At 51.4% G+C, this 20,401-nt stretch overlaps 7 protein-coding genes across 8 annotated transcripts; 3 read left to right on the top strand and 4 right to left on the bottom strand.

Moving 5' to 3' along the window:
* Positions 1–773: 773 nt before the first annotated feature.
* AAFC00_006771 (uncharacterized protein) lies at positions 774–2,063 on the top strand (the record flags this gene model as incomplete). Its single annotated transcript, XM_069346774.1, has 1 exon — positions 774–2,063. The coding sequence occupies one exon, from the start codon at positions 774–776 to the stop codon at positions 2,061–2,063; it is 1,290 nt and encodes a 429-aa protein (XP_069199650.1).
* A 3,705-nt stretch (positions 2,064–5,768) lies between these two features.
* AAFC00_006770 (uncharacterized protein) lies at positions 5,769–8,490 on the bottom strand (the record flags this gene model as incomplete). 2 transcript variants are annotated; one of them, XM_069346772.1, is made up of 3 exons in its annotated part: positions 5,769–7,994; positions 8,077–8,297; positions 8,391–8,490. In XM_069346772.1, 3 exons carry the CDS (start codon positions 8,488–8,490, stop codon positions 5,769–5,771), a joined length of 2,547 nt encoding a protein of 848 aa, XP_069199648.1. The 2 variants fall into 2 exon arrangements, with proteins under 2 accessions (XP_069199648.1, XP_069199649.1); XM_069346773.1 differs by having other exon boundaries at positions 8,077–8,490.
* Positions 8,491–10,508: 2,018 nt separating this feature from the next.
* AAFC00_006769 (uncharacterized protein) lies at positions 10,509–11,546 on the bottom strand (the record flags this gene model as incomplete). Its single annotated transcript, XM_069346771.1, has 2 exons — positions 10,509–11,300; positions 11,379–11,546. The coding sequence occupies 2 exons, from the start codon at positions 11,544–11,546 to the stop codon at positions 10,509–10,511; spliced, it is 960 nt and encodes a 319-aa protein (XP_069199647.1).
* Positions 11,547–12,429: 883 nt separating this feature from the next.
* AAFC00_006768 (uncharacterized protein) lies at positions 12,430–13,111 on the bottom strand (the record flags this gene model as incomplete). Its single annotated transcript, XM_069346770.1, has 3 exons — positions 12,430–12,859; positions 12,914–12,988; positions 13,038–13,111. The coding sequence occupies 3 exons, from the start codon at positions 13,109–13,111 to the stop codon at positions 12,430–12,432; spliced, it is 579 nt and encodes a 192-aa protein (XP_069199646.1).
* A 1,866-nt stretch (positions 13,112–14,977) lies between these two features.
* On the top strand, positions 14,978–15,937 carry AAFC00_006767 (uncharacterized protein; the record flags this gene model as incomplete). Its single annotated transcript, XM_069346769.1, has 1 exon — positions 14,978–15,937. One exon carries the CDS (start codon positions 14,978–14,980, stop codon positions 15,935–15,937), a length of 960 nt encoding a protein of 319 aa, XP_069199645.1.
* Positions 15,938–15,956: 19 nt separating this feature from the next.
* AAFC00_006766 (uncharacterized protein) lies at positions 15,957–17,361 on the bottom strand (the record flags this gene model as incomplete). The annotated part of the gene is made up of 2 exons (XM_069346768.1): positions 15,957–16,714; positions 16,776–17,361. The coding sequence occupies 2 exons, from the start codon at positions 17,359–17,361 to the stop codon at positions 15,957–15,959; spliced, it is 1,344 nt and encodes a 447-aa protein (XP_069199644.1).
* Positions 17,362–17,978: 617 nt separating this feature from the next.
* AAFC00_006765 (uncharacterized protein) lies at positions 17,979–20,338 on the top strand (the record flags this gene model as incomplete). Its single annotated transcript, XM_069346767.1, has 2 exons — positions 17,979–18,381; positions 18,438–20,338. The coding sequence occupies 2 exons, from the start codon at positions 17,979–17,981 to the stop codon at positions 20,336–20,338; spliced, it is 2,304 nt and encodes a 767-aa protein (XP_069199643.1).
* Positions 20,339–20,401: the final 63 nt, after the last annotated feature.

The following is a 20,401-nucleotide window of genomic DNA, read 5'->3' as shown; positions in this document are numbered from 1 at the left end:
TACCTCGGAGCGACAGAAAGGGGATGGATACTGGGGTACTCGACTGCGTGGGAAAAAGGCGCCCATACATCCTTTTGACTTCGCATTCATCCTTTCCCGATCGCAATTAAGTTACGAGATGGGGTTGGATTTGCTGGGAACGTTGCCGAGCTAGGTTGATAGAAGAATGAATGCTCGTATCGAGAAGTGAATAAGGATGCGGGCCAAGAGATTTAGATCTCTAGTTAAACGTGGAGGGAAGGGGACGGGTGGGCAAGCGTGAGGCGTGAGGCGTGGGCCTGGCACCGCCCAAAGTCGTTTATATCATTATCCCACATTTTCGTGGGCGAAGGGTTAGGGCCGTTTGGATGTTGGTTGCCGCGTAGTAAGTAGAGGCGGTCCAGTAAGTTTCTAGCCGGTCTCCCTTTGCGCCTACTTTGGCGATAGTTTCCACACTCCACAACTACTCTTTTGTCTTTGGCCCTCGTGTCTCATGGGCAGACATTTGGTGTTTGCGTTGCAAAATCGATCGATCTCCCCGCCATATCGTCTTTCTCTCCACTACTGTACTACTTTACCCGCAACTTTAGGCACTGCGTCTTCCTCTGCAGATCCAAATTCGCATATCTGGGGACAGGTAGCCACTCATACAGGTAGAGATATTTACATATATATCTATACTTGCCGCCGCCCGCCCCAACGTCATTGATACATCATAGAAATTCCACCTTATCGTCCCGCATATCGAGATTACGGCACATCCTAGCCCTTACTCGTTACTTGTAGGGTTCTCAATGGCGACAATCAGCAAAGGAAAACCGGCGCAGCCACTCTCGTCTATCTTACCTCCTCTCATCTTCGGAACCGCGACCTTCAACACGCAATACAATCACCTCGAAGACTTAGACAGCGTCGGACTTGTACAAAAGGCTCTGGAATTCGGTATCAGGGCGTTTGATACTTCGCCTTACTATGGTCCTTCCGAGGAATTACTAGGCGCTGCTCTTGATACTCCATTTGTACACGCCAACTTTCCGCGACAGGATCTTTTCTACGTCACCAAATGCGGGCGCATCGCAGGTGACGACTTCGACTATTCGCCAGCATGGATTCGACAGAGCATCAAGCGCAGTCTGCAGCGCCTGCACACTGAGTATCTCGACGTCGTGTACTGTCATGACGTGGAATTCGTCGACGAAGAAGAAGTGGTTGAGGCTGTGAAAGAGCTGCGCAGGATCCGGGACCAGGACGGCACGATCAAGTACGTGGGTATCTCCGGCTATCCGCTACCAGTACTGTGTTCGCTAGCCAAACGCATCTTGGAGGAGACTGGCGAGGGTCTCGATGCGGTCATGTCTTATGCGAACTTCACTCTTCAAAACACTACTCTTGCATCTTCGGGTATGCACCTGCTCAAGGCTGCTGGCGTCGACGTCGTGCCAAACGCATCGCCGTTGGGTATGGGTCTGCTCAGACATGTGGGTCCTCCGATGGGAGGTCAAGGCGATTGGCACCCCGCTGGCGCGGGCACTCGTGCTGCTGTGCGTCGGGCCAGCGACTTTTGCGATCGCCATGGCGAACGCATCGAGATCATCGCCATCCGTTTTGCTTTCGAGGCCTGGATCACACAAGGCGAGGCTGTAGGATCACGCGGTGATCCCGCCTCCGGTGTGCCTTGGACCCGTGAGTCCAATGAGCAAGTTGGCGGTAAGAAGCTGGGAATCAGCGTCATGGGCGTCAGTAACCACAGCGAGCTCGAGAAGACGATGCAGGTGTGGAGGAGTATCCTCGATGGTCTTGAGGATGGTCAAGAGACTGCTCGAAAGGCTGGTCGTTGGGCACGAGACCACGAATGGAGTCTGAACCGCAAACGTGCTGTTCAGATTATGGCGGATGGCATTCAAGAGCACCTGGAAGAGTACCTTGATTATGCATGGGACAGTCCAGACAAGGCATATGTCGAGAAGCGGGCTCGCGAGAAGGGTCTCAAAGTACCCCAGACGCAAGACGCGTGGCTTACGCCAGCTCAGAGTCCCAGGGAGGTTAGCGAGCCTGTCGAAGAGATCGCCGTGCCTTTGCGGTGACGCGGGAGAAAGCAATGAGTAGAGTGTGTTGGCCAGCTGTGCATCATGTTTGATTCGGCGTCCGATTGTGGGTGTGATTGTGGTGTATAGCCCTTCTGCTTAGTCGACATAGCCGCTCTATATATGTAAATTCGATGCTTGTTTAAAAGCATTTACCAGCTGCTGATTTTACCCCGCGAATCAGTTTTCGCGTCAAAACATCATTCACCTCCTCACAACGACGGTGGATGCATACAATTGCTTCACCTCTATGTAGCTGTAGCTCAATTGCTTGCTCGCTGTGGGTGTACTGAGATGTGGTACACGTACAATACTTTGGCGTCGCCGGCTCGCTCGGATACTGACTTCGATACAGTCAAATCAACGTTGACCGTTACGAACAGGGTCCCCCCTTATCTTTGTCGGAAATTCGTTCCCACCTATCCTTGGTAATCCGTGATATGCAGAGTAATATGCTTACAATGGTTCAGTGTCTGCATCGAAGATAGGCTTGCAGAAGTAATCTTCTATCAAGGAAGCCAGCTTGAATTTGTTGAAAGATTGTTCGACTACAGATATGCCTGTATATCTACTGATGCAGTCGAAGATTGCTAGGTCGAGGAGAGGATAGCGAGACGGGTTACACGTTCGCGATACTCTGCTCTTGTTACCGTCTAGATCCAGGAGCATCTCTCAAAGTAGTTTACAGTGATACCTTAGTATAGGTGAGCAGAATCCATAATGGCTGAAGACAAAAGGCCTCCGCCTCTCCCCAAGCGTGGTCAGCCGGATCTGGGAGACATCCACCAAGCCTTCCAGAAATTATCACTGGAGCAGTCATACAATGGTAGTTCTGAGGAGCCTGGAGAACTGGAGCTTTCTCTCACACCACCACTGCCGCCCAGGCGAACTACGCATACCATACCAAGGAAAGAAGTGGCAGTACACACACGCACTACTCATGTAGATACTTCACGGTCTCTACCATCACCGCCGCGGTCTTCCGGCTCGGACACTAAGCCTTGTTACAATGACCACTTTGTCCTCAGCCCTCGGAGCACCATGTCTAGTGTGACTGGCACGAGTGCATCTACCGCAGGAGCCACAACAGCGACATCGACCACAGATGGCGAGAAGTCAAGTTGGAAGAAAGGCTTCGAGGAAGCTCGATACCTTGCTGGAGGCCTTGTAGCTCACCCGCACGAGTCCACGAAGCATTATTCCGTGTTGAGACACTCACATGGATTAGTCTACTACCAAGGCCCCGCGACGCGAGTGCCCATTACCATCTTTGCTGACAGAGCACTTCCACGTGATCGAACCATCTGGTTGCAGAAAAAGGGCTGGCTAGGCAAAGCTGGATGGGCTGCGCGGTCGCTCGTGGGATCGAACGGTAGCTGGGTCGAAGTGACGCCTGAAAGGACCATCGCCGAACAGACGTTCGCTTCTGAATCACCCAACGACGAACGCGCATGGCAACGCGATGTCAAGAAATTTCTGAAGAAAGCACCCAAGGAACTCAAGCATCACTCTGTACGTGAGACCGACATTGTCAGAATCCCTGACACAGACCTCGGCGACGGGTATTTCAGGCTGGTGGTTTGCGAAGGGGGAGAAGGGAAGAAAGTGCTGTGTCCCAGCCCAGTTTTTCGAGTAGCTTCCTTGTCTACGTCAAGCGCATCGATCAAAGGCGCATCACTGGGCAATCTGCCTCTCGAGGTTGGTGTGTCCATAGCCTCTCAGATAGCTGCCGCGAAAGCCAGCGCGTTCGTCGCACCCGTGACAGATGTAATCACATCTACATACGAGCAATACGCTCCTGGATTCATCGCCCAAGAAGCAGCTACGACAGTGTACGACTCGAGTGGAGTCCCAGACAAAATCGACAATGCGAACGAGCGATACGGCCAAGTTCGCGCCGAGACGTTTCAGGGGCTTGACGACGGTGAGAGTGCTCGACGCGCGCTCACTCCTACAGCAAGCGAGGAAGAAGAAGGAGGGGGACCGAAGCATCCGTTTCCTATATGCATGGAAAGCAAAATCGTGCCAGGCACAGGCAAAAGTCGAGCAATGTTTGGCCTGCCGACAGCGAATCTGAAGGACATGCCTCACGAGCTCAAGTACCGTCTTTCAGGCATGTATTTCGGATGGGCGAGGATCCACGACAAGCCGACCTCTTCATCGTCAAAAAGCACAGCTACAGAAACCTCGAAAACATCTTCTGTTTCACCCTCATCAACCACTATGACAGAAAACGAAAGCTCCTTCAACTCCACCCAAGAAGAATGGCACGCATCTATAATCAGCATCCACCCATCCCTACAGCGAGCGTCGCAAGTAATAGCAAACGACAAATCCTGCACCGTGTTTCTGATCTACGACTTCCACAACCAAGACTTCCACAACCACCTGATCTCCGTCATAATAATGGGCAAACTAGACTCCCTGACCTCTCTCTCCCCCATCTGCCCTTCTTCCTCCCCCCTCCCCACCCTCCGAAGATCAACACATGGAAACCATTCACCCCCTGATCCAAACAACTCAACACCTCCTCTCAGCACCGGGGTATACCCTCCCCTCGACCCTCGCGCTCCTCTCCCCCCGTAAAGACCAAGAAGCCACCGCGAGAAAGAAATCAATCACAGATCGCTACGTCTCGGCGCGCGCATACGCGAGTTCGAAAACTGACAAGGTGCCGGTCTGGAGGGCCGGGGTCAGGACTGAGAGTGCGATGCTCAGAGATGGCGGGTTGGGCAGGGGTGGGGTCTGTATTAGGAGGGGTGGGAGCTGAATCTTTTCTATTCTTCTTTCTTTTCTGAGGGGAAGGTTGGGAATATGAGATGTTGATTGGGATGGGTAATGCTGGAACGAGATAGGAGAGAATGACCAGAGAACGACAAACGAACGAAGGGCCAGCATTCATATTTTGTTCATAGGTACCTTAGCTACCGAAAAGCAAGCAGCCTCCACTTTCCAATTCAAGTGCTTGCAAGCGACCAGAAGAGGAAATGGCAAGATTGTGTGACGTCCTTCTGTTGTCCTTTCTGAAGTTGCGAATTCCTTCTGGTCTCGGGCCTTCCTTTCCCTCCTGCCCCCATTTTCTCTTGTGCGTAAGGCAAGCGCAAACGCCACACTTCATGTGTATATCACATCCTCCTCATTCTCCTTTTCGGTGGGTTCCGGATCGAGGGAAATGGTTGCAACTGCCGAGATCCTCGATGATACAGGAATCGCTGAAACCCTCTCCGGTTATATGTGCTCTCTGGGTAGAAAAAAAAGGACAATAGAGAAAGGCAAAAAAGTCAATTGTCTCGATATGTTGCTTTCTTTCCTTTAAAAAGCTCAACATGCTTTTACGCCCTTTTTGGTGCCAGGAGCAAAAAGAGAAAGGATTGGAAAAAATAGAAACACAAAAGTTTGGAAAGAAGAACTTCCGAACTTATTCCAGAGCCCCTACTCTGTCTATCGACCTGTTCGTCCTGTCTTCTGCTTCCCCTGTATGATCCTCGCCAAGTAAAAACATAAAATAAATCGCAACGATCGCTCAATGATACACAAAAGAAAGTAGACAGCCAAGAAAAAGAAGGGAATGGTGAGCTATAATCCCGACCTTCATTGAACTTGATGGTCAAGGCATCGGGTCCTTTCGTGGAAGACGAATAAGCCTGCTCACAGCGTCTGCACAAGTCTGCACGTACCCAGACCTCGGACCCTGATGCGAGCGTCCTATTGCGCGATCTGGCCGTCGTGGGCAGCATTCATCATAGTCTCGCCACTGTGCTTCCGATTCATCTCACCTGAGCAGCCGGTGGGAAGCTCCTGCTGAGCGCCGACCTTTGCATCCTCGCTGCCACTAGGATATGCCGAAGTTATAGCCGCTGCCCTTGAAGCACTGGTTTCGCCGCTCTCACCACTGTCGCCTCTGCTCCTTGTCATCTCCGAATGCTGCTGCTTAGATGACGAAGCTATAGAGGCATTTCTGGACGCTTGCTGTTCTGGGGTTAGGTTCTCGATGTGTTCGTTGTGCTCTGATTCCCGTTGTTTCTCTTCGTCTCCAATCATGGCGGCCAAGCTTCTGAAGTTAAACATTGGCTCCAGACCTGCTCCATTTCCTGGTGTCCCTGATTGCAGATAATCAGGAGTTTCAGTATTGCCATTGTCAAATTGCATTCCTGATGCATTATCGGACAATTGACCCAGGTCGGACGACTGATTATATGAGTTGGGAGCAGAATCAAACACCGAAGAAGCAGCCGAAGATGCATTCGAGAGCTGGCGCAGGTGTGCACGGTGATCACCCGTGAGGGTAATGGGCTGTGATGGCTGTGGTTGGGAAGAAGGAGATTGTGAAAGGTTTGCACGTTGTGCTTCGAGATGACGCTGAGGGCTCTCAGCTGCGACAGTGTTATATCCGGACGTAGCTGAAACGTCTGACAGAGTAGGTTGTTGATTTAAGGTAGAGGTTGGTTCACTAAGGGGATTGAAGCCCGAGGACGTGTTGGCAGAAATTGGAGCTTTGCCCTTGTCAGAGGTTGGTAGAGGAGGTGGTGACGTCGGGGGCTGAGGGAGGTTACTTGACGAGCGGGACATGGCAAGCGACGTAGCATCGCTAGCATTCATGCTCGCGTTGTAAGGAGGGCCATTCTTCTTCATAGATTTCTCCGCCTTCTTCACATCTTTTGCCTTCTGTTTGTCGTTCTTTTTCGCTTCCTTTTCTTCCTTCTTCTTTCGTTCTTCCTCAGAAGCGAGGGACATCCGGATGGCTTCCATCATCATCAGATCTTCAAGATCTTGTACCCTACTCCTGCGGGATCCTGGTCGACCAGCGTTCACGTCCGGCTCGTCAGCTTGTTGGTCATTTTGTAATATTAGGCCACTCAGATGACTGAGCGGGTGGGAATCAGGCAATCGGGCAGGTGTTCCGCTGCCGCTACCAGATGGAGTGCCGCCAACAAATAGCGTACGCCGACGACGACCTATGTTGAGACCTCGCGAATCCTGGGTCTCGTCATTGCCAAGCATATAGGCAGCGTTGTGCAGAGCAGTTGCAGCAGCAGATCGTCGCAGAGCATGAGCTCTGGCATCCGCGAGCTTCTTGGCCCAATCAGAGCGGACCTTGTCTGTAGTGATGACCTGAGGAGCAGATGCGGACAAGGAAGTTGTGCGTCTGCGGCCTGTAGTCGGTATCTGGAGAGAAGAGGTTGATGCCATGGCCGAGTTAGGGCTAGATATGGTGTTTTGCGAGGCAGGGCCGGAATATATCAAGCCTTTCCGGAAAGGTGGAGGCTCGTAGGTGACACCGAATTCGGGAGTGACACAGAATGGACACGCTGAAGGCTCAGATACCAGGAGACCCTCTTCCTCTGGCGCAGGAGGCGGAGTAGGGTTAGAAGGGTCTTCGTGATGCTCAGGAGGGTGCGGGTCAGGACGCTTGATTTGTACAAAACATTCGGAACATATGGGTTGATCGCAACACCTGGTCCGATTCAGATGAGGAGGGTAGTACAGGAAACAGATGGGACATTCCGCTGCATCTTTGTAGAGAACAGCCTCGATAGGCTGACCATTAACGTATGGATCTTCGGGCAGCCGAGCTTCGTGCGGCGCGGGTGACCCAGAAGCAGTCTTGGTAGTAAAGGATGATGCGAGCGTTTTGGCGCGACCTCGGAATAGGTTGGTGCTCGAGGAATTCTTGGGATAAGAGGAGGACGGCCGGGTGGCCGATGGAGCGCCAGAGCGATCGGACTGATACGACTGCGATCTGCCAGTAATGGGAACGGTGAGGGCGTTGACACTCGCTGCCGAGGTCTGAGGTCGTTCGATTTCCGGTGGAGGGATTTCATCAGGGGCAGGTATCGGCAGACCTCGAACAGCAGCGACAAGCTGATTCTCTGTCCAAGACTCGGAGTGATCATTGAGTCCTTTCCAGAATGGAGCGAGGCGACGTTCAATCTGAAGGTCAAGTCAGCAGGCCGAAAAGGGAAGGAACAGATCTACTTGGAGCAGTCAAAACGGCAGGAGAGGATTGATGTACCATTAAGCTCCTCACGACGGCTTTGTTGAAATCTTCCGGACCAACATAAGTGCCCAATGTGACCAGAAAGCCGCCGTCCACACCCTCTTCTCGCACACTTCGTTCCCGCTCTTTCTCTCTTGCTGCCCGTTCGCGCGCCACTCTTCGAGCCTCTCTCTCCTGTTTTGTTTCGCGCCTCGGTTCAGGCTGAGCTTCTCGTTCGCTCTCACGTTCCCTGTTACCTATGTGGAGGAAGGACAGATCAGCGCGACTGCCTCGACCATGACGCGAACTATAGACTGCCCGTTCGCCGGCTGCTTGCGGAGATGTTGTACCATTGTGTGAAGATGGTGAGTTCGGGTTCACATGACTGTGCGCATGTCGTACATGCAGCCGACTGTGGCCCTCTCTCGTCGAACTGCTGCTGTTGCCCATGGCGAGGGCTGTGGTATAGAATTAGGTCAAACAAGTAAAGATCAACCCTATTGCGAAGAGAGGAGTCGTGCAAACATCAGTTGCATGCGACAACACACGGATCAATGGCCGTAGAAGGGCTATGACGACAACACTAAAGGGATAAGAGGACTGAAGGTAGGATGGTGTAAAGATGATAAACGACAGAGAAAAGATGGGTCAGCAGTGTCGCGTGAGCGGTTAGAGAGAGATGAGAATGTGTAGGAGAGGAGCTGTAGCTGAAGCCGTAACAGGACGAGAAAAGAATGGATAAGGTATGGTAGACGATCCGGTCGCGTGTTCCAGCAACGACCTATAGGTTGACTATCCGTTTCCCTGAGTCCTCTTTCGCTGGGTTGCTGCTTTATAGATAACACCCGTCACACCTGTCTTCTATAGTCGGCCACAGGGTAACGCTCGGTCATAGAAAGGCAACAGTAGCGATCCCCGATATGCCGTTCTATTACTTTCAGCCGGCTCAAGATCCAGAGAAATGCGTCAAGAGATATGAAATTCGAACTACATGACAAGTAATGGGGCAATGCCGCATTATTATCCAACTCGAATGTGAGCCGGAGGACGGATCAGCCGCGTGCATCCAGAGTGTCTGTCTCTGAATCAAGCTTTCTGCAATGATGTACGTTTGGTACGTGCGTTCAATCGCGACGTTGCGGCCCAGTTACGATCAGGTATTTCCCCTAGTAGGGTACATCTGGTGGGTACTAAACGATGCCTTACGGTACCTAAATTAATTATCACTTGCACAGTGCTGGAAGTACATCCTCACTGTGGAATATACTGCGAGTACCTGGAGTTCTACACTTCACTGATCCCTATTCCGCGGCCAACAGTTGATGTTTTGCACCAATTCCGAGCTATTACCCAACGTCTTTCACATGTAAGGTAAGGTAATTAAGGTAAGTAAGGCAGCTAAACACAGATGGTCTGTGTTGAGGTACACGCATGACAAAAGTGCGCAAAGACTTCTGTGCTGCCATTCTTACACTAAATTGTACTAGCTACCATGGTTGAGTGCAGTACTGTCAATCAGAACTGCCTACGTGTTGAGGTTTGCTTGCAGATATCGAAGTTTGTATGCTGTAATGCAGCCATCACTTGGGCGATTACACATCCTCTAAGGTACCTCGGGCCCAACATCACTCAGATACTACCCTGTCGAGGCATACCTGCATCCCAGTCAGTCCATCGTGACAGCTTCGCGCACCTCACCACAGCTACATTACGCGTGCTGCACCTGCAGCGTACTGTGCATGTGAAGCTAGAAACACAACTACCAATCATGGTTCACGCTGCCCTGCGCGTTGTAGAAACAAGAGCCTACTCACCTGACCACTAGTTTCATGCAAAATCCATGATTGCTAAACAAAAAACCTGTCCAGGTGACGATCAGGCTGTGAGAAAGTGTATACATCTACTGCACGATTCATTTCCTCAACCCCACTTCGCAGCTGCGTGAACTGTTGGAGGGTTTGAGTCTCACGTTCACAGGTAAGGTACCTACCTACCTGTAGTTTCGTCAAATATCGGACGTCATCAAAGTGATTCTTGACTTCAGGGTCCACTCCGTTTGCCTGACTCTTGTCATTGTGATTGTGTTTACGAAGTACAGTAAATCGCTCATCACAATTACTGGGGCTCGTGAAATTAGCTCATTCAGGACACCGTCGCGTGAAATCACCGGTAGGTAGAGTCCAAGTGATTTCGAAAAGGTAGGACGTGTGCTCGCCGACGAATCAGTGACGTTTAATTGATCAGGTCCTCGCATAGTGGCCTCGGTATGTTGATATAAAACAGACGAGGGACGACCATCGAGGATCAATAGACCACAATCAGCATCAAAGGATGGGTCTGTTGCATTGATTGCATTGAGTATTGGTGCACAATGTAGACTGGGTTGAATCATATCCACAAGCGATGTCTTGACTGGATACGCGGTTGTCTTCAGATAAATCGCGGCCGCTAAGCAGGCACCTAGGAGCTTACTCCCAAGCATATGGATTCCATTCGCCTAGGTTTCCCTTCTGGCCCTCATTCAGCTCCTCAATCTTCTTCATATCCTCCTCTGCAAGCTCCCATCCGAAAAGGCCCTTGTTCTCCACAATCCTGACCTCGCGATCACTCTTGGGAATGACGACCACACCGACCTGCAAGCACCACCTCAACACAACCTGAGCAGGTGTCTTGCCTAATTTCTCAGCAATAGCCCCAATCACCGGATCACCGAGTCTCTTTCCTTGTGTCAACGGCGAATAAGCCGTGACCACGATCTTTCTCTCGCGGCAATATTTCAGCAACTCCCTCTGCTGGTTCCAAGGGTGAAACTCGATCTGATTGACAGCAGGCAAGACCTTGACATCTTTATGTTTCATGAGTTCTTCGATGTGCTTCGGAGCCCAATTACTGACGCCGATAGCCTTGACCTTCACTCCCTCCTCAAGCGCGTCTTGCAGACCTAACCACGCTTGCACTCGTGCGCTCGGTCCAGGACGAGGGTTATGTAGGAGGTACAGATCAAAGTACTCAAGACCAGCAGTCGCCAAACTGCGGTCGAGGCCCTCGAGCGCGCCAGCTCGCGTGTACGTCGTATGTCCTGCTTCCAGACTGTTCAAGGGCCACGGTCCACCGGTGCATAGTTCGTCGAAACTGGTCGGCATGTCTGGTCGTGCGAGATCCGTCTCCCATAGCTTGGAGCAGACGAAGAGTTCCTCGCGCTTGACGGACGAGTTCTGAGATAGGAATTTTTGGACTGCTATGCCGGTCTCTCGCTCGTTCTGTTGGCCCCCGCGCGCATTTGTTAGCAACCAGCAAACATGGAAAGAGAGAAGACTTCAGGTGGACGTCCAACTCACGTAGTATATTTGCGCGGTATCAATGTGACGGTATCCAGCAGCCAAAGCCGACAGAATGGATTGTTCGCATTTCGTAGACACACAGACACCTAGGCCCAAGACTGGTATCTCACCTTTCCCAGAAACCAAAGGCAGTCTTGACTGGAGAGAAAGGGCTGAGGATGACATGTTCGTCAACCTGTAGAAAGAATCGCAATGTATATATAGCTCACGAACTCAAAGCGACAAAGACAAGGTACAGATACCAGGCACGGTGTACAAGACAATGATGCAGAGTGAATATGTAGAGGTAGCGACAGTACAGCGTAAATTCACTCGACCTCACTTTTTCTTTGTCTCGAACTTGCCAGCGCGTAATGGAAAGAATAAAAGACACCAAGACAAGCGCGAGGAAAAAATTTGTTCCCTCTTCGCCAATACTGCTACTATAAAACCACCTACCTGTTCTACTATGGCGTGCAGAGCTAAGTTGGCGATATCCGCGACATGCACGGAAACCAAGTCAAATCTATGGTTGATGGAGATGAGTGGACCCACTTGTGTACTTTGGTCGCGGACTCGCACCCCACTCTTTGTGCCCCGCCGTTAGCGGCTCGTGAGCGCTGCTGGTTCAGTATCTGTTGGGTCTGTTTACACTTGCGATATACAAACTACTAGACGATCTACGTTCTTCTGTTTGGCAACAATGCTTGCGCTGCTTCTAGCAGGCTTGATCACTGATCACTTTGCCGCGGTAGACGTAGGAGCAGATGTCCACAGGCTCATGTATGAGCCAAATCGAAGTCATTTCGTTGGTCCTAAGCTAGTGAAGTGCATCGAAGGCACCTAGGTATTATAGAGACAGATAATCAAAAAGTAATTCCAAGGCCGAAGGAAATGAAGAAAAAACATGATGCGGCGTGTCATGTCCTTGACGGGTATCGGCGCAGAAGAACCCAATCTCATGAACCTTGCTTCGCTGTTCCTGCATCCGAAACGCCGTTCATCTGATGCAATGTACCCATCGCTTAGTAACCATCCCAAGCATAACAAGAAACAAGCCTTGAGCCCCTCAGAGGAACTCGTATTCCTCGTCCTCGGCATCAATGACTTTGTTGGTCTTGCCTCTTCCCTTGACCTTGATGGGAGACAATCCCAGGCTCTCTTCCTCGTCCACTTGCGCATCTAGAACCTCATACTCGCTGTGGACGAGCTTTGTGGTCTGCTTGTCTTCGTACTTGTCGATGGCCTTGGCTAGTGCTGCATTCAGAATCTGACTGCCATGGCTTGGTGATTTGAAAGCGTCGAAGGAGTACATAACACCCGCATCGGGGGCAACGGTTTCGTGCTCTACATCGTCTTCGGACGTGTTGCTATCCTCGGAAAGGTTGGCAAGGTCTTGGCCTGCGAGAGTCATGTCTTGCTTCCGAGCTAGCTTCGCCTTGCCGGTGCTGCTGAGTCTGGCGGCTTCTTGTTTTTCCCAGCGTCTACGGGTTTCAAAACTATGTCTTGTCAGTGATGCAAGGTCGACAGCCATAAACGCATAGCACTCATACCTTTCGTTCACTCTCATGGGACGGGGATGAGCATCAGCTCCGCGTCCACGAGCATACTTGGGTCCTAGAGCCCACCTGGTAGATGTCAGCGCTAAACCTGGTTCATGGAAGGCGATACGCGTACTTGCGCTTCTCGTCCTCGTCGCGCTTGTAGTCTTGAGCAGCGGCGCGAAGGTCGGACACTTGCTCAGAGCACATTATTACGATAAGATGCTGACCGGGCTGTGTTGGAAGAGGTAGTTGATATAGGCGTTGAAGACCAATATCGTTGTCTAAGTAGTGGAACGGAATACGGATGACCAGTATCAGGTAACGTAGGTGATGGAGAGAATGAGGAGAGGTTCGAATGGCAACAGAGAGGGTCAATAAGCAAGGAGTGACCGGTGGATCGAAGAGTCAGGCGGTAGGGGTACTGCAATGGAGGTACGGATAAGGTAACCACTCCTGAGTCACGGGGAAACAACGTGGGGATCGGGACCGAATGACCGAGATAAGGATGTGAGTTGTTGCAACACAGTGGGACTGGCTGTGGCGTTCTGACAATCTTTAACACGTCGACTTTGTCGAGTCTGTGCGGAAATGAAGAAGTAAACAACCGTCTGGGGAGTAAGTGAACAAAGAGCCTGTAGTTATCGCGAATGGGGCTGCTGTTGTTGTCTTTAATGGTTGAATAGGTTGGTCATACACTACCCCACAAAGGTATTGCGGAGAAGAGCACTGATAAGGCAGTCAGCCACCATGGTGGATGACCGAGGTGGCCACACCCAGCAGTCATGGGGGATGCGATGAGATCATGCCTATGACCGAGGACAACACCGCGGCCGGATCAGGTAGTAGTGGTAGCGGCTGGGGCGTAGGCAGACATGGCTTCTTTGTTGGGATGACTCCTCGCTTTGAGACTGTGTATCAGGTTCGGGCTTATCAGGCTCAGGAGCAAGATTAGAGTCAACAATGGAATGTCGTCAGCGTGTCTTCCACGTGCAGGGTCCATGATCTAATTATGGCGTTATGCAACAGATGTGTAAATGCATAACCCGCTCTGCCTTGAATAAACGCTGAGGCGTTTGCGACTGGCTCTTGCGAACGGACGATCGAAACGGGCATGTGATTGATGACTCAATCATAGAATGGTAAGAAGGGAAGCGTAGCCTCAACTATCGTCATTGTTGCTGCCATCATCGTGGGGATTGGTGTCATCACTGCTCTCATCTTCGGCCAGATCGCTTGATAGAACATCTGGAAACCAACCACAAGAAGAGAGGTCGATGATGTACTCGCCCATAGATCCTCTGTCTACCTGCACGCCTTCACCCTGGAGAGCAGTGGCCTGTCGAGCGGCACCAGATGGACCTCTGATCATATATCAGCCCGTTCGTTCAACGCGTCACATCCAAAAGAAGAGAGGGCGACAGTAATATACCTGGGACTGATCGTTCCCTTTGCATTGATTACACGCTGCCAGGGAACGTTGTTGCTGTTGTAAAATGCATCGGGTTGGATTGTAGCTGAAGGTAGATGCTTTAAGCTAACACCAACTTGCCTGATCTACGTTAGAATTGGATTGCATCAAACAGTAATCACATGTAATGACCTTGGACATTGTGCTGCGTAGACTGGGTCAGCTGAATTGGGCATGTCGCGAAATAGTTGATACGATTAACTCACGCCTGCCGAGCAGCCTCGCAATGTGTCCGTAGGTTGTTACCTTTCCATGCGGTATCTCACGCACTGCATTGTACACGGCACCAAACCACGCTGCAGCTTCATCTGAGCGATCTCGAGGCATTCTGCTCATGCAAATGCAAAAGACCAGTACCGTATCTCCTGGTTTCTATATCGATAATGTGAAATGTGAATATAGATGTTTCCCCACAGTGGATCAAGAAGACCACCTGCATTGTGGGGAGGCGCTGCCAAGCATAAGCGCATAGTACAGTCTCTTGCCTTCCTGACTGTATGCCCTTATTACTTTCTTGATGAATATAGATGTGTAAAAGTAAACTGTACCAGTCATTTCACATAATTTCCGTCACTATCTTCGCCCCTTGTGCTTAAAGGTCCAGCATGGGTCTTGCTGATTACCTCGCGAAAAACTACCTATCTGCCGACAAACCAAGCAAAAAGCGCAAGAGAAAGCAAGCAGAGGCAGGCTTGATCATCGCCGATGAAGACGAGAACGTAAACACTTGGAAGAACTCACGTACTGGAGATGACGATGAAGACGGTCCGTTAGTTGTGCCCGGAGGTGTCAACATTAGTAAACGTACCACAACATGGAAGACCGTCGGCAGTGCAGCGCCCTCGCACAGCGAACAAGCAGCAGCAGATGCAATCCTCGCGGATGCTGCCGCTGAAGACAGAGCGAGGGGCGAGGACGAGGACGAAGCGCCGACCATGGTGGACGAAGACGGCCCTATGATGGCCAACGGCGCCATGGCTGGTCTCCAGACAGCAGACCAAGTCTCAGCCGCCCTCAAGAGACGCGAACGTGAGGAACGCAAGAAGATGAAGGAGGCGGGTCTCGATCCGACAGGAAAGTCACAGGAAACAATCTACCGTGATGCCTCTGGACGCATCATCAACGTCGCCATGAAGCGAGCCGAGTTGAGACGGCAGGCAGAGGAAGAGGAGAGGAAAAAGGCCGAGGAGCTAGAGAACAGAAAAGGCGATGTACAGAGGAGGGAAAAGGAAGCTCGTCAGAAAGAGCTCGCCAACGCGAAAGGCTTAGGAGTGGCAAGGTATGCCGATGACAAAGGACTGAACAATGAGTTGAAGGAACGCGAACGATGGAATGATCCTGCCCTGCAGTTCCTGAGCACGAAAAGTGGTGGAAAGGGAGGGAAGAGCACGAAAGGCAAGAAGACATATGTCGGCGCTTTCGAACCTAATCGCTATGGCATCCGACCAGGCTATCGGTGGGATGGCGTCGACAGAAGCATAGGCTTTGAGAAAAAGTGGTTCGAGGCCAGGAACAACCAGCAAAACATCAAGGACCTCAAGTATGCATGGCAAATGGACGAATAAGACACGGACGCTTCCTGCGTCACCACAATACTTCTACATTCACTATCGGAGCCGAATCGCCGTTCAGCATATGGTCCAACCCCAACAGCGGCTGCATGTGCCAATGCCTCACGAAAGTTTCCGCCTCTGCTTGGTTGTCAAATCCAACGATGTATCGCTGTAAAGCCCCTCTGAACTTCCGCCGCGACGGTTCCACGAGGCTGGTAGTCGACTCTTCGTCGGATGGACCGGCGATCTCTTCATGCGCCACGTCGAACTTGAATCCTCTTGAGCCCATCGGACTGATGTCTTTGGCCCCACCATCCCACTTTTCCAGGTATATCAGACGATCGTCGCCCGTCCACGGTAGACCTCTGAAGCGTGCGGCCTTTCCGAAAGCGTAGCGTATCTGGGGCATTGGTATTTCCTTTCCTTCTAGGTGGAGCAAAACCTCGGCGGGCATCCTCGTAGGGCGGTTCACGAGATGTGGGTAACCCAAGTTGTTGACAATCTGCTGCATCGACGGCCTCAGAGGACGGGCGAGTTGTCGAATATCCATTTCCTGAGAAAGCGGAAGCAGTGAATACGACTGGATCATTGCTTCTATGTTTTCTCCATTCACCGTGTACCCCGGCGGCGGCGGTATCGGCGAAGTCAATGATGTTGGTGTTTGACTTTGCGCAAGCCTGTGCAACCGAGTTACATGAACCTGGTAGCTAAAAGCCGACACTGGAGACTTGAATAGTATATAGTAGAAATTGTCACGCTCAAGGGTGGAAGTGCGTCGTCCCGGTATGACTGGGATGAATGAATCAGTTGGTGCTGGCTATTGCATACATTGTCTCCCATCTTCACCCACCTTTAAGAATGTCACCGCGATCGAGAGTCCAGCCCTCAATGTGCTTGCCTTGGGGAATCACCCGTCTGAAATCCTCTTCAACAAGGTTCTTACTTGCGTTGCGCAGCACCAATACGCTAATCGCATCGCCTTGCTTTTCCCGATGAACGATCTGTCGTTGTGTATCTCTCATCGAGTCCCAGTACATGGCTTTATCCAATGGCAACTCAGGGGCTCGACGGGCTGGCCGCAGATCCGGGCCCTTTGGTCGCTCTGGAAGATCTGGTACGTCGAGCTTTAATCGGGGCACTTCTGGTTCTCTGTGTTTCTGTGCTGCAGCAACTGCGGTATGTTGCACCCGAGTCAGGTCCTGCTGGGCAAATCGCTGCGTCTCTTCAGGGAAGAGCTCCGCAAGCAAAGCATTGTTACTTTCTTTGCGAGCCTCGACTTGCGGCGCACTGGACTTCTTCGCCTGTGCTGGTAGTCTTCTGTTTCCTGCGCCTTCATTGGAGACATGTCGGCGGGCTGCCAGAGAGCCGCAGACCTCATGATGCTGCAGCTGCTTCAAGCATGAGTCACGCAGACGCAATCGTAGCGCCGGAAGCATCAATGGAAGACTGCGATAGTAATGTGAAGCAACTCATAAGCATCATCTGCTTGGTCCTCGATTGCATGTGATACCCTCGGGAGTGTCTGATGCGGCGAAATATCACGCTTAGTAAGCGAAATGCACGTATCGCTCATTGGACACCTACACTTCCAAGAACAAATGCATTGTATCCAGTATCACGGTATTAACGAGTAGACCCAAGCAGCCTTTCCTCACTGCATTCTTATAGGGCCTTGCTCGACATTTTCATGATCATCTTGTGAACGCACGATATCATTTTCGGCATGTAAGAGTGTCTCTACTAGCTGATTGGAAGGAATAATACCTCCATCGACGCTAATAGGCGAAGTAGTCCTGTGTATCAAATGACTGTACAGATACTGTGTATTACTGGAACTCGTTCTCTTGCCGTAGGTGCGTCCCCCAGGTCACTTGTCGAATAATTGTTTTCTTCCTCTATCCAACGTCAACCTGATATGTGAGCATCACCTCATCATTGTCTTATTGCTGCTGGACGGGCGCCAAGCTTTGATGGCGGACCTCAGCGTCCGCTTCGCATGAAAATGGTTTCTTAGGAAAAATTATTTAGCAATTATAGATATTTACAACACATCATGGGAGATCCTCCTACATTCACAGTGCGTCCGCTCATCCCGAGCGCCACTGTGTTAGAAGGAGCATTTCGTGTACATATCCCCACCAAAGACTTGGAGATATTAGGTCTCAAAGCTGGAGATCTGTGTCAAATTAATTCTGCCGATGGTCCTGCAGGCGTTGGCATAGCATGGCGGTCGACTGAGCAAAATGCAAAACCACAAATACATCCTGTCAAATTGACAGACACGCTGCGCGATGCCTTTAGTCTCAAACTTGGGAACCACGTCAACATACAGAAAGCCGCTTCCCAGAAAATTGTTCATGCAAATCGTGTCATTGTCATAGACGTCACCGATAGTAGTGCCATAGAGGCTACCAAAGATGACAATAACTGGAAATTGCGCTGCGCCTTCACTCTAGGTATGCTTGAAGATTGCGAAGAAAATCCTGACCGAATGGTTGCTCACGGTGTTCAGGAAATGTGGAGGCCATCTCGGCCGGCGTCGCCTTCGAAGTCGCTTCGCGCAAGGGACTGAAGAAGCGATTTCTCATCGAGCATATTGATTCAGATGCCAAGGGTAGAAATGCACTGTGTTTCTTTGACGATTCCAGCGATCTTGTCCTTCAAGATGAACCTTCGGTGCCATCGACGCCGTTCGTCATGCCGTCTTCTCTTGCCATTACCTCGGAAGGCATTGGCGGCTTGAATAAGCAGTTTGAGCAGCTGAACAAGCGCTTGTCTCGCCTCATCGGACAGATCAGGGGCAAAAAGCTGCCTCCCCAGGTCCAGCGCAATGGTGGTATCCTTTTGTATGGACCTGCTGGTACCGGCAAGAGTCTTCTTCTGAATCGGATCGCCCAAGCCCAGTGGAACAAAGTCATTACCATCGATCAGAGTGTCCTCGGCGCAACAGCAAGCAAGAATGCGCAAGCCCTACGGGGTCTTTTCGATGAAGCCATTGCCAGGCAGCCTAGCCTGGTAATCATGGATAACCTCGAGGCCATAGCAGGCGGAAACCAGCGCGACTCTTACGGTACTCTTACTTCGATTCTCGTTTCCGAAATGGACAAATTGAAGAACACACAAGTTCTCATTATAGGTGCTACCCACAGTCCCAATGATATCGACAAGTCATTGCGAACCCCTGGCCGGTTCCGCTATGAGATCGAGGTGCCAATCCCAGACAGGAGTGCGCGTGTTGAGATCATCAAAGCAATGCATGGGACGACTGCCGAAGAGGACGCCATTGCGGAAATCGTTGGCGAGCGTACTCACGGGTTTGTAGGACAAGATCTCGAGGCTTTGTACAATCACGCCCTAGAAATTGCAGTCGATCGTTATTTTGAGCAACCATCTGAGAATCACGACAGCTCAGCCGACAGCACTGGAGATGCATTGGGCACCGAAGAGGCCACCGACGAAGAAACAGTGGCAGACATTCACACAACACTAGACGAGTACGAAAAAGCGCTCCTTGAAGTCCGTCCAACAGCGATGAAAGAAGTCTTCCTGGAAAAGCCCAACGTGCAATGGTCAGACATCGGCGGCTCGACCAGCACGAAGCAAATCCTCGACGAAGTCGTAAACTGGCCCCTCAAGTACCCTCAAATAATGCGACAGCTGAACGTCGAAGCCCAAAAAGGAATCCTCTTCTACGGGCCCCCTGGCTGTTCCAAAACCCTCACGGCGAAAGCGATCGCCACCTCCTCAGGCCTGAACTTCATCGCGGTGAAAGGCGCCGAACTGACATCCATGTACGTGGGCGAATCGGAAAGAGCGGTGCGAGAAGTCTTCCGCAAAGCGCGCGCCGCAGCGCCCAGCATTATCTTCTTCGACGAAATCGACTCGATCGGCTCAGAGCGCGACTCGGCGGGCACGAAAGGTCTCAACGTCCTGACCACGCTCCTGAACGAAATGGACGGCATCGAGAGCCTCAAGGGCGTCCTCGTCCTCGCGGCAACGAACAAGCCGGAGATTCTGGATCCCGCCCTGCTCAGACCTGGTCGTTTCGATTCGCTGATCTATGTGGCGCCGCCCAATGAGGCTGCGAGGAAAGAGATCCTGCGTATTCGCACGCGCTCTGTGCCGCTTGCTGAAGGCGTTGATATTGATGCCATCGCGCGCGAGACGGAAGGATACTCTGGCGCCGAGTTGGTGGAGATATGTCTCGAGGCCGCTCGATCGACCATGAGGAGACGTGTCGCTGCTCTCGGAAGCAATGCTCCAGCAGAAGAGGTTGTTGCTGTCGATGACGAGGCACTGAAGATCTCGAACGATGACTTCGAGGCTGCCTTGAGTAAAGCTGTCAGGAGAATCACGCCGGACATGGTCGAGGGATATGAGATTTGGAAACAGGGTCTGAGCAAGAAGGCATAGATGGAGGTGGCTGTTCGGAACGTGCTCTATTTTGTACTAGATATCTACGCATTGCATCTAGAA

The sequence above is a fragment of the Neodothiora populina genome (genome assembly GCF_041146345.1).
Source record: "Neodothiora populina strain CPC 39397 chromosome Unknown canker_contig_8, whole genome shotgun sequence".
Classification (NCBI taxonomy): Eukaryota; Fungi; Ascomycota; class Dothideomycetes; order Dothideales; family Dothioraceae; genus Neodothiora; species Neodothiora populina.
Note: the sequence above shows the minus strand (reverse complement) of the source record. Positions and strands in the feature narration are given on the sequence as shown.